The sequence below is a fragment of the Hetaerina americana genome, unplaced genomic scaffold, assembly GCF_022747635.1.
Source record: "Hetaerina americana unplaced genomic scaffold, ioHetAmer1.1.p SCAF_2, whole genome shotgun sequence".
Taxonomy (NCBI): Eukaryota; Metazoa; Arthropoda; class Insecta; order Odonata; family Calopterygidae; genus Hetaerina; species Hetaerina americana.
The window spans coordinates 107932316-107952820 of NW_027286763.1; the positions used below are offsets into that span (position 1 = coordinate 107932316).

The 20505-nt window shown below is 36.0% G+C and overlaps 3 protein-coding genes across 3 annotated transcripts; 2 read left to right on the forward strand and 1 right to left on the reverse strand.

The window, feature by feature from the left end:
• Window positions 1-641: 641 nt before the first annotated feature.
• On the reverse strand, window positions 642-8665 carry LOC139687800 (zinc finger protein 723-like). Its single transcript, XM_071585108.1, has 6 exons — window positions 8646-8665; window positions 8380-8555; window positions 8027-8197; window positions 7041-7253; window positions 4982-5105; window positions 642-1924 (listed from the first exon to the last, which is right to left on the reverse strand). Exons 2-6 carry the CDS (start codon window positions 8512-8514, stop codon window positions 816-818), a joined length of 1752 nt encoding a protein of 583 aa, XP_071441209.1. The 5' UTR covers window positions 8515-8555; window positions 8646-8665; the 3' UTR covers window positions 642-815.
• A 1315-nt stretch (window positions 8666-9980) lies between these two features.
• Window positions 9981-16056, forward strand: LOC139688204 (uncharacterized). Its single transcript, XM_071585633.1, has 5 exons — window positions 9981-10140; window positions 10323-10493; window positions 12461-12679; window positions 15740-15961; window positions 16018-16056. The coding sequence occupies exons 1-5, from the start codon at window positions 10006-10008 to the stop codon at window positions 16054-16056; spliced, it is 786 nt and encodes a 261-aa protein (XP_071441734.1). The 5' UTR covers window positions 9981-10005.
• A 359-nt stretch (window positions 16057-16415) lies between these two features.
• On the forward strand, window positions 16416-19475 carry LOC139687877 (zinc finger protein 431-like). The gene is made up of 2 exons (XM_071585213.1): window positions 16416-16534; window positions 18156-19475. Exons 1-2 carry the CDS (start codon window positions 16486-16488, stop codon window positions 19043-19045), a joined length of 939 nt encoding a protein of 312 aa, XP_071441314.1. The 5' UTR covers window positions 16416-16485; the 3' UTR covers window positions 19046-19475.
• Window positions 19476-20505: the final 1030 nt, after the last annotated feature.

Genomic DNA, 20505 nt, shown 5'->3' on the forward strand with positions numbered 1-20505 from the left:
AGCCCCTTCTTCCACCTAACCCTACATTACAGACATTATATTGAAGACAATCACTTACAACCAAGCCGTAGATGGAGGGAAATCCACCTAGGCGGGAATCGAACCTGCAACCTTAGGGATTAGGAAGGAGAGAACCAAGGTAGCAATTAGAACATCATTAGAGAGGAAAAAAGAATACTATCAGGATGTATTTGCCTGTTCCATAGATGTCCAACAGGTTGTTTGATAGAGTGGATTTGGAAAATTAATGAGCATAATGTAGATAATAGAAATGGATTGGAGAGATAGGAGGCTAATCTGCAACCTGTACATGTTTCAGACTGGTATCAGGTGTAAGTGGGGAATGGAGAGTCTGAATGGGTGGTGTTGGGGAGAGGAGTCTGGCATGGGGTGTATCCCATTATCACCCGTGCTGCTCAACGCATGATAGATGCTGATTGGAGCCTTTTGAAATGTTAGTGTGTATAAGGATGCAGGAGAAGTCAGAAAGGAAAACAAACAAGGTAATGCAAAGAAGGGAGGAGAGCGAGGATTTTTGAGAGAAAATCAAAGGAGGCAGGAGAAATGTATCTTATTGCAGGATATATTTATTTTCATATTTATTCACTGAATATACATGAAAAAGTTTACATTGTAGCGCTTAATATTATTACAGAACAACCTGATAAATGTGGATTTTTTAACACGTTTTTATTCAAATTGGAACAGACAGGGTCAGTAAAATAAAAAATGATTTAATCAATTTTGCCAATTAGATATGATTCCTTAAACATACATGAATTAGGGTATCAAAAACTCCTCTGCATTCTAGTGTCCTACATTGATATAGCCACCGAGGCACTGTTTGTCCCAGAATGTGAATTGGTGGTCATATGGTCGTTAGTTGGCTCCCTGTTGATATCTATATGCATTTTCATGTGCCTTTTAAGAGTTCTCTTTTGTGAGAATGGTTTCGAACATACCTCACACTTGACTGGCCTTGGAGCACTGTGCGTCAACCTGTGCTCAGTAAGCTGCTGTTTAAGTGTAAACGCCTTCGAACACACCTCACATTTGTGCGGCTTCTCCCCAGTATGGATTAACATGTGAACTTTCAGGCATTGTTTCAGGGCAAATGTCTTTTGACACACCTCACATTTGTGAGGCCTTTCACCAGTATGACTCAACATGTGAACTTTCAGGGATTGTTTCACACTGAACGCCTTTAAACACACCTCGCATTTGTAAGGCTTTTCCCCAGTATGACTCAACATGTGACGCTCGAGGTGTTGCCTGTGAAGAAAACCTTTAAAACATACCTGGCATTTAAGAGGCCTTTCACCAGAATGTACCAACATATGCCTCTTAAGATGTGCCTTTTGCAAGAATGCCTTCAAACATATATCACACTTGTGCCTCCTTGTGCCATCGTGCATCAACCGGTGCTCCATAAGCTGTTGTTGACATGTGAATGCTTTGGAACACACCTCACATACGTACAATTTTTCCCCTACATGTCTACGAATGTGATCCCTAAGATGTTCTTCGAGAATGAACGTCTTTGGACATATACCACACTTGTACGGTCTTTTCCTGGTATGTTTTAACATGTGACCCTCAATGTGTTGTTTGTGATGAAAACCTTTCATACATATCGCACAATAATAAGGCCTGTCACCAGTGTGTATCAACGTGTGACTCTTCAGTTTGTACTTTTGCGAGAATGCTTTCAAACAAATTGCACACTTGTATGTTATTGCATTTACTTCAACATCATTTGTGCACTCAAAAGAATCAGCATCAACATCACTTCCGATTTCTTCTGCCTTCACATGGTGTACATCCATCACATGTGCTTTGAGGATATCTTCTTGTGCAAATCCCTTGTTGCAAATTTGACATGTGCGCAGAGTATTCCCAACACAATCTTGTCCTTTGCTAACATCTGAAACGGTTGTCATTCAAGGAATTAGACCCAGTTATTTTTCAAGGAAACATAATATATACATGTTTATGAATTTTCATACCCTTGCTTTGGGTTGCTATGATATTGAATAATGATGTAGGAAGAAGCGTAATTAACATTGAGCAAGCAGCAGATAGAATATTACTATTAGAGATAAAAGCAGAACTTTGTCATTGTTCAGGTATCCATGCCAAAGAGGAATCATATAGAGGAAGAAGTTGACAGGATATATAATTGGTGAGAGGACATAATCATGTCTGTTCCTGCAGGGAAACATTTGATAGTGATGAGTGATTAGAATGCCATAATAGACAAAGGAATAGATGGTGATGAGAGGGGGGCGTACGGTTTTGGTACACTGCAAGGAATGAAATGAAATCACTGTGAGAAGAAAGCAATAGAGTTTTGTAGGAGACAAGGGTTAGTCATTATAAACTCATGGTTTCGATACCACAAAAGGCATAGGTATGCATAGAAAATGCTAGGTGACTCAGAAAGGTATGACTTAGATTATATTCTTGTTAGGCACAAATTCAGAAACAGTGAGATCCATTCGCACAGCATCCTGGGAGCCGATGCAGACTCTGACCACAATTTTGTTGTTATGAAGTGTCGAGTCAATTCTAAAAAGATAAGGCAAGGGCAGCGGTTTAGGAAATGGAATGCAGAAGCATTTAATGGATTGACAAGGAAGGAGTACCAGCAGACTGTAGAGAAAATCATGGAGGATGATGAAGATATGGGTACAATGGAAGAAAAATGGAAATGCATAATCAAATGGATATTAAAAGATTTAAATAAAACTATAGGAATGGTTAATGGGAAAAGGACAGGGAAACCATGGAAGACAGATGAAATGATTAGATATTTAGATGAGAGAAGAAAATGGCAGAATGTAAAGACAGAGATAGACAAAAAGAAGTACAAAGAGTTAAAAAATTAATTGAGATGGGCAACAAACAAAGCTAAAGAAGCATTCTGGAAGAGACAGCCCAAAGATATGGAAAGTTTGCTGAGGAAGGGTGAAATTGGGGCACTATACAGCAATATAAAAATCACAATCTGGAAGTAAGAAGGGCAGATCTGTGCTAACAGTTAAGGATCAGTTGTTTAAGATAATAGTTAATGCAGAAAAGATTCAAGACAGTTGGAAGGCATAAAAAGAAAAACTTTTTGGTAGAGAATATTGGCAAACAAGGTTAGACATAGAAAGGGAACATGATATGGTTGGAGACGGCTCAGGTTGAGACATACTCTACCATGAGATAAAAAGGGCATTAAGGGAGATGAAACCCAATAAGGTCGTGGGTATAGACAATAATCCAGTGAAACAACTGAAATGTTTAGGAAAATGTAGAAGGAAGAGAGACTGATTTTTAGTATCTATGAGGAAGGAATCTGGTGGGAAGACTTGGTGAGATCAGCCTTAGTTCCTATTCCAAAAAATGTAAAGGCTACATCAAGTGAGGACAACATAACAATTAGTTTTATATCTGATGCAGCTGAAGTTGTTCTCCAGATTATCAACAAAAGGATAGAGAGTAGGGCAAATGATTATGTAGGGGATGATCAGTTCGTGTTTAGGAAGGAGAGAGGCACACGTGATGCCATTTCATTCATGAGATCAGTAATCAAGAGGAATATAGAATACAACTAGGATACATTTGCCTGTTTGGTAGATTTGGAAAAGGCATTTGATAGAGGGCATTGGGAAAAATTAATGACTACATTGCAGCAAATAGGAATAGATTGGACGGAAAGGAGGCTAATCTGCAGCCTGTACTTCTCTCAGACTGCTATGGTGCGAGTGGGAAATTGGGAGTCCGAATGGGCAGTGTTCGATACAGGTGTAAGGCAGGGTTGCCCATTACCACCAGTGCTGTTCAAACTATATGTGGAGGATATAATTACAGAGTCATGGCAAGAACTGGAGTTAGGCATGACAGTAGGAGGATAACTCTTAAAATTAATTAGGTGTGCTGATGACCTAGGTATAATACATCAGTCAGCCAAGGGATTACAAGCAATGCTGAGTAAATTGTAAACTCAGTGTGATAGATATTGTATGAGAATCAATATCGATAAAAAGAAATTTTTGAGCTTTTCTAGAAAGAAAAAGGTAAAGCTGAACATTAAAATGCAGGGCCAAAAACTGGAGCAGGTAGAACAGTTTAGGAATCTGTAAAGTGTTTCGTATCAACAGAATCCAAGTAATAGGGATAGAAGAATTGTATATGGATGTTAAAAATAGACGTATAAACACTTTAATATGGAGGGTAGCCAGGTACAGTGCATTAATGTGGTCACCGAAGCAGGAGAATAGATGTAGATTAGAGGCTTTTGAAATATGAGTGTGAAGATCGAGTTTGTGAAATGGAAAAAAATTAAAACAAACGAGGAAGTACTAGCTTTAGTAGGTGAGGAGAGGGGTTTGTTTGGAGAAATCCTATGGAGGCAGGAAAAGTGGATGAAAGGGGTATTGACCGGCAGTGAGATGTTGAAGACTGTAATATAGGGAAGAATGTTGGGCAAACGAGGAAAGGGAAGGAACAGGATAGGGATGTTGGACGGGATGAAGGGAGGAAGAAAGTACTCAGAGACGAAGAGGGACCTGGTATAGAGTAGGATGCTGGATTTTGTTTTGTTAGGAGTCACAAAATATTTATTTATTAGCTGTGTCCATCCAAAAACCTACCTTAACCACTAGATTACCTAATAATAGTTATAACAATATATATATATGTGTGTGTGTGTGTGCGCGCGTGTGTGTGTGTGTGCGCACATTTTGAGATGGCATTTAGAATTTACCCCAAAACAAGGTACTTGCAATTTCATTTTGTGTATATTCTTGTGGCTTAATCAACAGCAGAACATTATCAACAAAAATCGATTTTACTTAGTTGAGTAAAAAATACAATAATTAACAAAGTTATTACCCCTAATTTTCAGTGGCACTAAAATGGTTATAATCAACAATTCTATATCTTCATAAAGTAGCCAAAATGAAAATGTAGTCGACTCCTGAGCCCTCCTTACCTTGCAACTGCGATTCATCCCCTCCCAGGCATCCTTCCTCCTGAGGAACGTCAATGTGCCACTCCTCCTTAATGACCAATTCCTCATTGAAGGACAAGCGTAATTCATCATCCTGCGATTGATCCTGGAAAGTCACAGACAAAGAAAATATAGATGCCAAAAATTCAGCAAATGTCTACCCAACTATCATACCTTTAATTTAAAATTGTATTCATATTTAAATCTCAAATAATAATTTTTGCATTTACTATATTAAAACAAAATATATTTCTGCATGTATCATCAAAAAACTTTCTCTTCATAAAGTGAAAGAATTTCCTGGGTTGACAAAAATATTTACCTTCTCTTAATAACTAATACAATCAGGAGAATAGGATCAGCAGTCCATTTGGGTCATTAAAGGTGTAGTGAAATGAAAGGAAAATAAACCACAAAGTGCAAAAGGCATTGTAATTGGGGAGAAGGGAGGGGATTGTTGGAAGAATTCCAATGGAGACAGAAGAGAATAAAAATGGATGCTAAGATCATATTGATCGGCAGTAGGATGTTTGAGACTGTGATATACGTAGTCTGCCCAATTTATATGCAACTAGTGCAATCTGGCAGCCATGATGTGGACTATAGCCCCACCCACTAGCCGCGCTAGTTGCCCAAGACCCAATGAGCCATCTGTGCTTTGTGGATCGTCGAGTGGCGGGTATGGTGCCAAATATGTTACTTTCTGTTGTCTTTTTTTTACTGCTTGTCAAAAAGTAGAATAAATAAAATCACAGAGCAACGACTCAACATCAAGTTTTTGGTGAATATTGGTAAAAATTATCGAAAAATTACTGAAACGTTGACAGCTGTTTACTGTGATGATGCACTGGAGAAAATGTGTTTTCAATTGGACTAGGCATTATAAAGATGGCAACAAGATGTCACCAATGATGAAGGGCTTGGATGACCTTCAACCACCTGTGTTGATGACAACCTCGATAAGGTGTGGTCCCTTAGCCTCACCAATTGTTGAAAAACTTTCCGAATAATAGCTGATGAACTGAATTAAGGAAAATTAAGAGTGCACACTTTTTTTACAGAACAATTGGCTTTAAAAAAACTGCATGCCAAAATTGTGTACATTCAGCATTGATTGTTTGCCAGTTTCTGGCAAAAAATTCAACTGCCATCCTTGACCATCCTCTTTATTTGCCAGAACTTGCCCTGTGTGACTCTTTCATATTCTCAAAATGCAAAAATGTGATTAGTGAACATCACTGGAAAGAATAAGACACCATAAAGCAATAAACGGCAAGACAACTAAAAGCCTAACTGCCAAAGACTTCCAATGGTGCTTTAGGCAGCGGAAAAGAAGACGGAATAAGTGCATTACAACAAATGGAGAGTACTTTAAAGGGGACAAAATCAGTGTAGCCTAAATTTTGCAAAATAAAGTGTTTATGGCCTCAGTTTGCGTATCTATTACACAGGGCAGAGTATATTAATGGGAGAATATAAAGGAAAACAAGGAAATATGGGTAGAAATGAGAAAGATAGGGATTTCAGACAGGCTGAAAGAAGGAAGGAAGCACGTGGTCCATTATGGAAGTAATGAACAATGTGGTCGGGGTCTGCCCTTCCAATGCAGCCATTTGCCAGTTTGTTTGCAACGGCCTGAGTGGAAATACGTGCCTCCTCGTGAAGTGTGTTCATCGACTTTGTAACACGGCACATGAAACATTCAAGCTCCATCATGACAATGCCCCCTGCCACACACAATTCCTTTGGCCACAGATCTTTCATCATTACACACTTCCTGGCCCCGTGCACCACTAGGAAAGCATAGAGAGACTGTAGAAATTATCCAAAAGCATGTTTTAATGCTCCAGAGAGACATTCCTGTCAAGAGGAAATTTATTTTGCCTTCAGGGCATGGCAGAGACGCCTCTGCAAGTGTATTGATGCAGGGGGAGAGTTTATGGAAATATTTTATGCATTTGTACAAGTAAAGTGATCAATAAATCCATTGTTACCCAGGAATGCGGACTACTTTTATACTAGACCACGTACGTGCACTTACCAAATTCCCGGCTTCTACATTGTCCGACGTATTACTGCAACCTTCCCGCATTGATGCATCAATATCCCTTACCGGAGAAGTAGAGCATCCACTGCCAGCGTCAATCTCCACTTTGACACGGATCTTGTCATCAAGGACATCCACATCCCTTTTGTCAATAGCATCACTGACAATCCGGTCGCCAGAAAACTCTTTTTGGATTTCACTGGGAAACTAATGCAATATATATCATTTTAACTAATTAAATATCGTCAACATTTCAAAACTGAGAGCATCAGGGCAACAATTCCTTCTGTCTAGACTGTTTTACATAAATCTGGCACAAGAACTATTAGGGACTCCCTCATTTTACAATTCATATGACACTTGTACCTAAGGGTAATTGAATTCCTTGCAACAAATATTCATAAAAGGGGTTACATATGATGGTCTACAATTTAAGAGTTAGTTATGTTTGGGACACAGAAATAGAACGCTGTTGTTTTTTGTTAATATTGAACTAGAAAAACAACAGCGGTTAGTTGTAATAGTTAAATAATAAACTGGGTTAAATAATATTTGCATTAAAAGAACCACTGTGAAGACGTGGCGCGAATAAAATAAATGATTTAAAACTCTGTCAGGAAGTAAGTAGGGAAAATCGTAGGCTAAATTATTCATTCAAATAGCCAATTTTTTGCTCAACGTCTAAGTTATTTTTACCGTTAACTCTGAAAAATAAAAGAAACTGCATTTTCAAAAATGTTTAAAACAAAAATTATCTCGGGTGATACGTTTTCCGATAAATTAAACTAGAATTAAACTTCATCCAATTTTCCCTTCTGGGAGAGTGAGCCTTTTCGCTAACCTCTACGATTGATCATAATAATCGTAGTTACGAGAAAATGGTTTTTTACCCATTAATCACTGAATATGGCACAAAATATAAATTTTTACCAAATATGTCTTCTCTACTGACATGTTTAAATTTAATGGATATAACTGACCTTCTCTCGATTGGTTATCCAGTCTTTCGCTGCATAATTGCACCCTTTTTGGATACGATTATAGAAAACAGACAAACACTCGGCACATCGACGCTTAAACAGCCGGAATTCCGTAAGCTTTTCCATACAGTTAGAACACACCAACCAGGGATAATTTGCATCTTCCACAACCTAATAAAATATTTCATTAACAGATATTAACTATGAAATGCACAAAATTCCTTTTCCTCGAAAAAGAATATACTTTTTGGCAACAGCCTACGGAATATATAAACCAACTACTAAATCATTTAACCGAAGATTTCTTACGAACATAATTTGCACAAACACGTCACACGGACAATTCTACTTACTTTAACATCTATTAAATCCTCTATAGTCTTTTCCAGCATGAATTGTAATTTACTGTTCTCGCCAAAAACATTCATCAACAGTCCGCGACTGTTTAAACACAATCTGCAGAGTTTAAATTCAGCTTTATCGCACATCCTGATCGTTTGAAAGTACTCCAAATGATTTACTGAGGAACCTAACGTTAAAAGTATGATAACAATGTTCACAATTTACTTTAATTAGTATTCAAAGTCACTAAAACAACATTTGCATACAAAATAAGCACCTTCCCAGCTGGGCACTTGCATTTCGTTATTCATCTTTTCATTTTATTACCGAAGTTTTTCTTGACATTCAATGGATTTACAAGAAAAGAGTGAATCTTAATCCGGGTCACATATATGAACACATGTATCGGAATAATTAGACGTACCACGTAACTAAAAGGCCTAAAATTACATGCAGCTTATTTTGAGATGTTAATGAGCTGATGGAGTATCACAGGCATCGTTTAATATTAAGTTGACACGGATAAAAAAAGATTCAATTCGTCAATGTCCGGGTCCTACGTCTCTAAGATTCAGTTCTCCAAGAAGGATGTCGTCATGAAGGAATTAAATTGAATGACACCTCAGTAGGACTTGGAAAATTTATAAATTAATCTGGAGCTATGACTGCTATCTGTGTGAAAACTGATTTTGGGCGCTAAAATTGAAAATACGGATATCCAAATAAATGATCTTAGGAAGACTTTTTATAATTTATTCCAGGATTTCTAAGTTTATTTAAATGCCTTTAAAGTTTGATGCACTTTTCTTTTACGAAAGCCTAACAGTTGGTTAAAATATTCATTAGATTCTTTTCATTACCGTGACAATATGTGATAGGGACCTAACATGGTGCATCAATTACATTAGGCTATGCAAGTCCACTGCCTAGGGTGAATAAGCTTACCTATTAATATTTTAATCATTAATGCTACCTTTAAACATTTCAAAGATGCTTAAAGAGATTTTAGGGCAAGTATCGACTTCTAAACAATTTGGCCCGCATCAACGCTCGAAGAATCATTTCGACGTTTATTAATTATGGAACTGAATGGAAACCCAGCACAGTAGAACTTTTAATATTACTCTAAAGCTACAACACATAGCAACTAATGCTTACTTATGTTTATGCTTATTCTTTCATTTTGACATCGCAAACAAGGCCTTTATGAATCCTTTGACCCGGGTATTTCGAATAAATGAATGGAAAATTGACGAACATTATTTTATCAATGTCCTCTTAGTATCAAAGAAAGCCTGTCCAGCTTCATCACCTAATGAAAATATCATAAGTGGTCCATTTTCGCTTTCCGTCACCAAATAACTAGACATCATCTAATTGGCCCGAAATATGTGTGATTCGGATTAAGATCCTCTCTTCCCATATCCATCGATACCATTGCCATTCAAAAGAACTTCTCAAATGAGTGGAACAGATGAAGGACGAAATGCAACTGCCCAGCTGTTAAGTTGTTTACCTTGTGGTTTCTGCTGTTTTAATATCTTTGAATACTATTTCGAATATATTGTGACGTATTGCATTATTATTTCAAGTTAGATTGTCCAGTAAATCTTTCAGATTACTCTGAAACCTTCATAATGTGCGATAAAGCCGAATTTGAAGTCTGCAGATTGTGTTTAAATAGTCGTGGACTGTTGATAAATGTTTTCGGGGAAAACAGGACACTACGAATCATGTTGGAAAAGACTATAGAGGATTTAATAGGTGTTAAAGTAAGTAGAGTTGTCCGTGTGACGTGTTTTTTTAAATTATGTTTGTAAGAAATCTTCGGTTAAATGATTTAGTAGTTGGTTTATATATTCCGTACACTGTTGTCAAAAAGTGTATTCTTATTCGGGGAGAAGGAGTTTTGTGCATTTCATTGTTACTATCTGTTGATGAAATATTTTATTAGGTTGTGGAAGATGCAAATTATCCCTGGTTGGTGTGTTCTAACTGCATGGAGAAGCTTACGGAATTCCGGCTGTTTAAGCGTCGATGTGCCGAGTGTTTGTCTGTTTTCTATAATCGCATTCAAAAGGGGTTCAATCCTGCAACAAAAGACTGGGTAACCAATCGAGAGAAGGTCAGTTTTATCTATTAAATTGAACGATATTGGCAACGAAGACATATTTGGTCAAAAATTAATATTTCGTTGCATCTTCTTTGATGAAGTTGCAGGAAAACCATTTTCGTTTCAGTTCGATCGTTAAATCAAATGTAATTGTTTAAAAATTTAGCGAATATGGTCTATCTTCTGGAAGGGAAGAATTATTTATTTGAAACATTAAATTTTAATTTCTCGGATGATTTGTTACGAGAGGGTGTTATTAAAAAGCTTTTTTCATGCAGTTTCTTTTACTTCCCAAAATGAACGAAAAAATCACGATACCATTTATTATAAAATTTCTGGTAATGAATAGTTTATCCGATGAATTTTGATTCTTACTTACTAAGTCGGTTTTAGCCTTTCATTTATTAATTCTGTCCAAAACAGCACCACACCAAATACGTTGGTCATTAAGCATGCAGTCGGCCCGCTGTATAGTGCACCAATCTCACCCTTTCACTCTAGACTATCCATATCCTCACACTTTGTCTTCACAATGATTCGTTTTATCTTAATGTTATTTATCTCGATTTATTATTTAACCAATTGTGCTTTCTTCTATAAAACGTTCTATGCATTCTTCCATTTCCTTGTTTCGTCTATCTTTCTAATTAACTCATCAATAAATCCATGGTTCCCTCTTTATTTTTGTTATTAAAAGTTCCGATATTTTTGTTTGTTGGTTTTGTAATTCCTTTTTGAATGTATTTCAATTTTTCCTTGGTGGTCCCCAGCTCCTTTCCCTCACTCATGATAACCTTATGTTCCAATTCATAATACACCGACCCTGCCTTACCTTTTTGAATTGCATCCTAGAGTTCATGAATATTTAATTGTAATCAGATTCTGTATCTACTCCTGGGAAATTGCAAATGAATCTTGTTGTTCCAAAAGCTGTGCCTAAAAATAATTATTATCTAAATGATACCTTTCTGAGTCACCTGGAATCATTTTTCCTGTATACATACAGCTTTTGTGGTTCCTAACCCAAGTGTTGGTGATGACCCTGTCTATGCCCTGCAGAACTCAATTGCTTTCTACCTGCAGTCATACCTCGTACCAAACCCATTGTTCCCCACCTCATCACCATCACTGCCTTTGCCTTTTATTGAATTCCAATCCCCTATCGCTAAATCCTAAATATTTACCTACTGGAACACGTTCCCTATGTTGTCCTCTAAATAATGATGTATCCTTTTGACTCCTTCCTCCTTATGATATATTGGTGGAGTGTATACCTGAACAATGATTAACTGTATCCATTCTCTGTGTACTTCTCTCAATGTGCATAATGAATGTGTCTGTCCATATGTATTTATTTTTATGTATGCATGTAATTATAAATTTTATGCCTAACCTTGTATGAATACGATGGTGGGATACATGGAAGAAGGACCTTGTCTCAATGTTGCCCAAATAAAGACCTCTATCTATCTACCAATAATATCTTATCACTCACTGGGGCTAAGGGTACTATGGTTCTGCCAACATTAATATGAAATATTATGCTTTTATAGGAATTTTTATCAATATCATGGTCATCCCAACATATGGTGCCATTAGTATTCAGGGTTTAGGTGCTCTGTATTTTTTTAGTGCCAGGCTCCATCTAAGGCTCCATACCTTCATATCAAAGGTTTTTGCAATAAATTATTTGAAGTTTAATTCACTGTTATTCATTCTTAATGTTTCTTTCCTATCTGCAAGTGATTTAAAAATAGGGAAAAGGTAGTCAAGTGTTTGATTACCTGGCATGCCATAATAGACATTAAATTAATGCTCTGCCATTTTACCATAGGTGGCACAGGAAATTGATCTGCCATTCTCCCCTTATTAATACCCTGCTAATGGGTGAATATCACATGATGGGCATAGTATTTGATGAACCTTATCATCATCCATGAAACTGACCTGCTTAAATTCCTGTGCTTATCACTTAAAAGGAGGGGAGTGATGTCCTGAACAATGACAATAAGGGTGCAGAAAGTGCTGGAGACAACTTTGTTGAAGGAACATTGAGCAAAAATTGGGCATTGAGTACTGCCGCAGAAGCTGTCAGTCCTTCAGTGCATAAAGCAATGTTGCAGATGCAGGACACTAATAAAGCTGGCAGTCAGCTACATTTTACATCTGATAATAATTTTAATGAATTGGTGATTGAGGTGAGTAAATTGGGTAGTTATTTTGCAATTTTGCACTGTAATCAATACCGATAATTTATCCAAAGTTGATTATTAAGGTGTATAAATGGTGTGAGATTTTATTTCTTGGTTCACAGGGTTTAGTAATGCTTCAGAATTCATTTAATGTCCCTACCAAAACTTGCACTTATATGGTACACATGAAATGGTGTGTGGGTAAATATAAATATGTATGTATATATATATATATATACACACACACACACACACACACACAGGAACCGTCAACGCTAAAAGGACTAGGAAACCATGGATCACGGATAAGATGATTACAAAGATGGATGAGCAGCGAAAATGGAAAAATGTAAATACAGAATTAGGCAAAATGAAGTGCAAAGAATTAAACAATAAATTGAGGCGGGCAACAAATAAAGCAAAAGAAGCATGATGGAAGATGCAGTGTGAGTATATGGAAAGTCTGCAGAGGAAGGGTGAAATCGGTGCGCTGTACAGCAAAGTTAAATCTTTATCGGGAAGTAAGAAAGGGAGATCAATGATAGCAGTGAGAGATAAGGTGGGTAGGGTAATAGTTGACACAGGAAAGATCCAAGAGAGATGGAAGGAATATATAGAAGAACTGTATAGTAAAGAGCTTAGACCAACAAAGTTAGGCATTGAAAAGGAACATGACGTAGAGGAAGATAGCTTAGGTCCAGGCATAATAGACAATGAGATAGAAAGGGCATTAAGGGAGATGAAACTAAATAAGGCCGTCGGGGTGGATAACATTCCTGCGGAACTATTGAAATGTTTAGGAAAATGTAGGAGGAAGAGGCTATATGGGCTGATCCATTCTTTCCATGCACTCGGCCGTAGTACGTTCTTTATCTATTTATTAATGATCCATAGTGTTTATGAGGAAGGAATATGGCCGGAAGACTTTTTGAGATCAGTTTTAGTTCCTATTCCAAAAAAGGTAAAGGCTACATCATATGAGGACTATAGGACAATAAGTTTGATATCCCACACAGCAAAAGTTGTTCTTGGGATCATAAACAAAAGGATAGAGAGTAGGGCAAATGATTACTTAGGGGATGATCAGTTTGGGTTTAGGAAGGGAAGAGGTACGCAAGATGCCATTGCAGTAATGAGATTATTAATTGAGAGGAATATAGAACACAAACAGGAGGTCTTTGCCTGTTTCGTAGATTTCAAAAAAGCATTTGATAGAGTGAATTGGGAAAAACTAATGAGTATATTGCAGAAAATAGGAATAGATTGGAGGGAAAGGAGGCTAAGCCGCAACCTGTACATGACTCAGACTGCTCAGGTGCGAGTGGGAAACGGGGAGTCCGGTTGGGGAGTGTTAGGAAAAGGTGTAAGGCAGGGTTGCCCATTATCACCGCTGTTGTTCAACCTGTGTGCAGAGGAAATGATTAAAGAGGCATGGGAAGAACTGGAGGTAGGAATGAAAGTGGGCGGGGAATTCGTAAAATCAGTTAGGTTCGCCAATGACCAAGCTTAGTTTGTCAGTCAGCCAAGGGGCTGCAAGCATTGCTTAGTGAATTGGAAATTCAGTGTGACAGGTATGGGATGAGAATCAATATTAATAAAACAAAGGTTATGCGATTTTCTAGAAAGAAAAAGGCTAAGCTTAACATTAGAATAGGAGGGCAAAAACTAGAGCAGGTAGAACAGTTTACGTATCTCGGTAGTGTTTTGGACCAACACGGTCAAAGTAGTAAGGACGTAAGGAGAAGAATTGCACTAGGCAAAGAGGCTTTCACAAAGAGGAGAGAGTTGATGACAGGGACGTTGAGTAAGGATGTTAAGAAAAGACTCATGTAAACTTTGATATGGAGCATAGCTATATATGGTGCGGAAACGTGGTCATTGAAGCAGGAGGATAAACGTAGACTGGAGGCTTTTGAAATATGGGTGTGGAGAAGAATGGAGAAGGTGAAATGGACAGAGAAGAAAACAAACGAGGAAGTACTTGGTATAGTGGGAGAGGAGAGGGGTTTGTTGGGAGTAATCCTATGGAGGCAGGAAAAGTGGCTGAAGGGGGTATTGACCGGCAGGGGGATGTTGAAGACTGATTGAGGGGAGAATGTTGGACAAATGAGGAAAGGAAAGGAACAGGATAAGGATGTTAGACGGGATGAAGGGAGGAAGAAAGTACTCAGAGCTGAAGAGAGACCTGATGTAGAGTAGGATGTTGTGTTTTGCTAGGGGTCACAAATTATTTAATTAGTAATTATGTCCCTCCAAAAACCTACCTTAACCAGTAGATTACCTAATAATAATAATATATATACACATACATACACACACACACATATATATGTTTATGTATGAAATAATTGTAACAGTAGCATATATGTATAAAATAGAATGCAATTAAAAAGGCATGCTTCTAGAGTAGTGCATTTTTGCGAGTGTTTCTCAACTCACTCCTTTACTGTCAAAAAAAGACATTTTTGTATTCATCTTGAACCTCTTCTGGCCCTCCTTATTAAGGCCTCTAATCACCTCAAAACTTGTAAGTAAAACAGAGCAGAGTCCCTGTAAGCCTCACAAATCATTTTCTTTGTCTTTTCAAGAGATTTTTCAGTAAAGTAGAAAACTTAGTAATTAATTGCGTAAGGCTGCTAGATTGTTAATTCCATTTCTTCGTGATACAATTGGTAATAGTGATTTACAATAACTAAGATCCTACAATTTCATTATCTTGGAGAGTGGTTTTTTTTGCAAAGCTTAGTGTCTTCATCAACTCTTAGTAATTTCTTACCTCTCCAATCAATAGGAGTGAAATGAGAAAAAAGTTCAATTGTATTACTTTAGGAACAATAATATATAAACTGTCTAATAATATATAAACCCTTTTATGAATAGTTGATAAAAGAAATTTAATTTCCAATTTTTGAATATATAACTAATTGTTTGAATAAACTCCTGCATTGTTCTCCTGCTAGAATTATGCAAAGCAGATTAACCTGAAGGTTTTGTGTTGATGCCCTCATTTTAAAAATTTAATGAAATGATATCATTAAGTTTCCATGCATGTATGCTTTGCAATAGTCTCCCAGTGAGATCAAGAAAGAGATTGATGACTATACAATCACCGGTGACATTATTGAGAGTACTGGAGATATCAGAGATGACATGATCATTGTCAAAAAGGAGGTTGACACGGCCAGTGAATGCTCAGCTTCTCTCATAAGGGATATTGATTCGTCATTGGTGCCATCAATGCAGCAAGGTTGCAGTCATTGGTCCGATAATAAAGAATCAGGGAATTTGGTAAGTATGCATATTCTTATCATTAGTGTAATTTGTCATGTGCACTTTGACTACAGGCATCTATTTCACCTATAGTTAGTGAAGAAGCCTTCTGACATGTCATCTCTTGGCCTAAGAATCAGGGCACTTTATTTCATAAGGTCTCCACAGATTTCATTCTAAATTTTGTCTTCATGATAGCTCAAGTGGTTCAAGGATCTGCTAGTTTAAAGATTGAATGTTCAAGTCCTGGTTGTTAAAAGGTTCATTTAATGCAGGTAAAATTTTTGATGAAGAAATCAGTATGTTTAAATTAAGTGTATGCTTAAATTGATATTTTAAATTGAAATATAAAATGTACAGCTTAGTACAATTTTTCATTTAAAGTGTGATAATTTTGGGGCATTTTGTTAGTGTTTTGCATGAGTACACCTTACAAAATCCTGTAATGTTTGTCTTTGATCTTGCAGGATTATTCCAAATATGTAGAATTACATTTGTCTTCTGCTGCAGAAGTATACAATAAGGAACAGTGTGATGCTAGCATGGCACAAGATGAAGGAGGCGTGAGAAAGAAAGTTTTGCATGTGCATGGTAAGGAGAGCCCAGGACTGCTATGCTTTCACTTTTGATACTTTCTGGTATTAAGGTGTTGGTGGTTAACTGTCATGGTGCCATTAAAATTAGATGGTGCTTACTTGTTTGGTTATTGTTTTTTCAACAAAAAAGAATTAATTGTTATTAATTTTATTCTGCTACATTTAATGAAGGATTATATCATTTATACAGCAACCCAGTTAGAAAAATAATTTTCTAAAAAGTAAATTATTGTTTTAGCCAAGAAATATATTAAATTTCCATTACCAACATAAAGAAAACTATAATTATTTGTAAATAAAATCTTGTGGAAGCCCAAAAGAATATGCCATAGCCAAAACTAATGAATTGCATTACTTAATGTTTACCACTGCATGCTGTTATTTTCCTAATCCTAATCCCACTTTTTTTTAGTTATATCATGTGCATTGTTATTGATTTATTTTGTGTGTTAGGTTGAAACAGTAGCATGACATTTCGGTCATTTTTTAATTTCCTTAGAAAATAATATTTTTCTTTAAGTGAACATTTCTTTTCCTGTGAGCTAATGATTTCTAAAAGCTTACAATTTGTTCTTTTTATTCCTTCTTTAAGTCCATGTCAAAATTATATTTGTTTTGAAAAGTTTACCTGCCAAGCCAATACTTGTTAAAAGGTAATGCAACATAAGATGGAGCAATTTTATTAGATAATTTACTTTATTAATGAGTTCATTTACAACCACAAAACTTTGCTCATTTTATTGCAAGTCTCTGCTATATTCCTTATTGCTTGCTCAACAATAGCAGTAAAAATGCAAACATTAATTTATTATCAAGTGCCATAACATCAAAATTTTTATTCCATATTAGTTGGACAGATAGTGAAAAAGCTGTAAGTTATTTTTAGTGCCCACTTATTTTAAGTCAACAATAAGGTGCTCATTGGGTGTATATGCTGGGTAAAATACATGATTGGCATTGTCAACAATATGGTAATATTTTTTGCAGGGGTAATATTTTTTAATTGATTGGTGATATAAGTTTTTAATTATCAATGGGATTAAATAATTTCTAAATTATTAGAAACTAATCCTTTGATATCATTTTAATAAAATCATTTAATGGAGTAAAAAGTATCTGCTCAGATAAATCATCAGCATTTTAGATGTATCCATTTCTTATTAAATTTCAAATCATGATTTCATTTAAAAAAGCACTGTGTGTCATTCTTAATAAGTTTTATCCAGAAGCTAAGAACTCTTAAAATGCTAAGAACATCACACATGTTTGTTTTAAGTATGAATATATTTGGCAGACTGGGAAAAACTAATGGATGTAATTATTGGAGATCAGCATTAGGCAATGATGGATGCTTTGTTTCTGAGATTTTAGCATAATGAATAAAGTTGGCAGGACACAAGCACAGACAGATGAATGTGCATGCAAGAATAAATTACATATTTGTTTGTAAATGTTACAGACATGCAAGCATATATGATTGCATTTGAACAAATATACCTATATAGTTGTTTATGTACATAAATGTGTGTTTGCAAACTGGTGAAAACAAATTTTTTTATTGCAGGAAATTACTATTCATTGCTAATATTGTTTTTCTTATTCTTCAAACTGATCAGATTATGGCCAGAAACAAGATGGTACAGGGAATGATGCTGCAGGAACTCTCCTGCATGCTTGTCAAATTTGCTACAAGGTATTTGAACAAAGTGGCCTTCTCAAAGATCACATAATGCATGTGCACCTTAGCAAGGTGATGCAATTCAGATGTGATGTTTGCTCAGAGGTATTTGAGGGAAAAATTGACCTTGCAAGGCATATCAAATTGGTGCATGCTCTGGATAAGAAGCACCAATGCCAACAGTGCTCCAGAAACTGCCTATGTATGGGTAAACTCAAAATCCACAGGTCAAAACACACTGAAGAGGGGCAAAAAAAGTGTGAGATATGCTCAAAAGTATTTACTCTTAATAGTAGGCTAAAGAGACACATGTTGTCACACACTGGAGAAAGGAACCACCAGTGTGAGATGTGCTTGAAAGCATTTAGTCTAAAGAGTAATCTAAAGAGGCACTTGCTGACACACACTGGTGAGAGATCATTTAAATGTGAGATATGCTCAAAATCATTCTCATTAAAGGAAAACCTAAGACAGCACATGATGACACACACTGGTGAAAAGAGACACAGGTGTGCGATATGTTCAAGAGGGTTTTCTCAAAATGCTCTTCTACAGAGGCACATGTTTGCACACACTGGTGATAGGCCATTTAAATGTGCAATATGCTCAAAAGCATTTAGTTTGAATAGTAATATGAAGAAGCACTTGCTAACACACACTGGTGAGCGATCATACAAATGTAAGATATGTTCCAAGGCATTTACTCAGAAAGGAAATCTTAATAAACACTTGCTGACACATACTTTTCAGAGATTATACAAATGTTTTATATGTTCTGAAGCATTCACACAAAGTAGTCATTTAAAGGAACATATGTTGACACACTGAGAAAAGATCAGGCAAATCTTAGATGTTCTGATACATTCTTTCATAAACACTACCAGCAGATTCAATTTTTGTCACATATTATTGAAAGGCTCCACAAGCGTGATATGTTTAAAAGCATTTAAAAGTAAAAGCATCCTCTTTAAACATAAAAAAATGTGAAAACAAGTAAAAGCTAATTGAAGTGCTCTAATTTCACTCACATCCATTGTCCAAAGAACGCTGAGGTGACATATAATCGAGGTTCATTAGAGTGCTGAGGATTGATTGATTTTAACACTCCTCCAAATAACTATTACAATATGTTGAAGCCATAATTAATCATTTATTACAATTTGGTAAAAAATCAAAATTATTCTGATCAAGTATTCTCCTGTTTTATGTATATTTTTCAAATAAAACATGATGTATAATAAAGCTCTGAGTGAATTTATATATCATGGTACAAATTATTTTAACAGAAACTGTTTTATTCCTTGAAATTAAATGTAAACATTAAAATGAAAAAGCTTCAATTCAAACTCATTAACTCTGGCATTGATTTTTAGTAATGTTATACTTTTTGGATTTTCTATTCATGAATCAACCATGAGGCTTCATAGGCCATGTTCAAACTCTGTATCCTATTTAATTACAGTTTTAGGATATTAATAATATGCTCATCGCTATTATGTTAAATGAATTTTGGTATACACAAGATATCTTACCAATGATGTCATATTTTAAAACTGTTAATGGAAACAAGACTTATTGAAGATTTTACCAAGAGACAAGTGAATTGATATACATCAATCATACAGTAATTTTTAATCGCAATCATGAATGGTACAATATTTGGCAAGGAATTATACTATGAATTTCATTTAAACTTATGTTGTGATGTATTTAGCTTGAACTAAAAGGTCTAAGAAAACCTACAGCTAACTTGTTGAAGGGACATACTTTAATATGGACTGGAAAAATGGTTCTCTGGTTTACACCCTACTCCGGGTGTTTTGTACTAGGAAGTACAATGTTCCTTTGAGAATTAATAGGAATTCACAAACAATTTTCACTGAAGAAATATATCTGTCTTTGCATGGAAGGTCCAAAGTCTCACATAAATAAACCCTCAGGCAAACCAAAAAATACCTGTGATGTGTAAATCAATTGAAAAGATGAGTTTCTGTACACTAAGAAATGGTTAGGATATGCTTGAGATCACTAGACCTCACCAAGAAATTGGTTAGATGGGAACATTACTTGGAGGCTTGTTACTGCTGTAAAATGCTATCAATGCCATGTGATTATTCATGACAAAGCTCTAGGTTTTCCATTTTCCAATCCATCCTATATTCTGAGAGCAAGAAGATTTCTTCACCTAGGACCTTCATCCAATCAGCAAGGTCACATTATTCTTGTGAAATTATGCAAGTGAAAATATCTCATGGTATATCTACCAATTATCTTCTTATGATTTATTA

Excerpts from the sequence above, each read along its gene's own strand:
- LOC139687800 (XM_071585108.1), bottom strand. The coding sequence starts at position 8,514 with ATGTGCGATAAAGCTGAATTTAAACTCTGCAGATTGTGTTTAAACAGT. Across the intron at positions 7,254-8,026 it reads GGATAACCAATCGAGAGAAG|TTTCCCAGTGAAATCCAAAA; the intron begins GTCAGTTATATC and ends ATATTGCATTAG. Across the intron at positions 1,925-4,981 it reads GGATGAATCGCAGTTGCAAG|ATGTTAGCAAAGGACAAGAT; the intron begins GTAAGGAGGGCT and ends CAACCGTTTCAG.
- LOC139688204 (XM_071585633.1), top strand. The coding sequence starts at position 10,006 with ATGTGCGATAAAGCCGAATTTGAAGTCTGCAGATTGTGTTTAAATAGT. Across the intron at positions 10,141-10,322 it reads AGGATTTAATAGGTGTTAAA|GTTGTGGAAGATGCAAATTA; the intron begins GTAAGTAGAGTT and ends ATATTTTATTAG. Across the intron at positions 10,494-12,460 it reads GGGTAACCAATCGAGAGAAG|GAGGGGAGTGATGTCCTGAA; the intron begins GTCAGTTTTATC and ends ATCACTTAAAAG.
- LOC139687877 (XM_071585213.1), top strand. The coding sequence starts at position 16,486 with ATGGCACAAGATGAAGGAGGCGTGAGAAAGAAAGTTTTGCATGTGCAT. Across the intron at positions 16,535-18,155 it reads GAAAGTTTTGCATGTGCATG|ATTATGGCCAGAAACAAGAT; the intron begins GTAAGGAGAGCC and ends CAAACTGATCAG.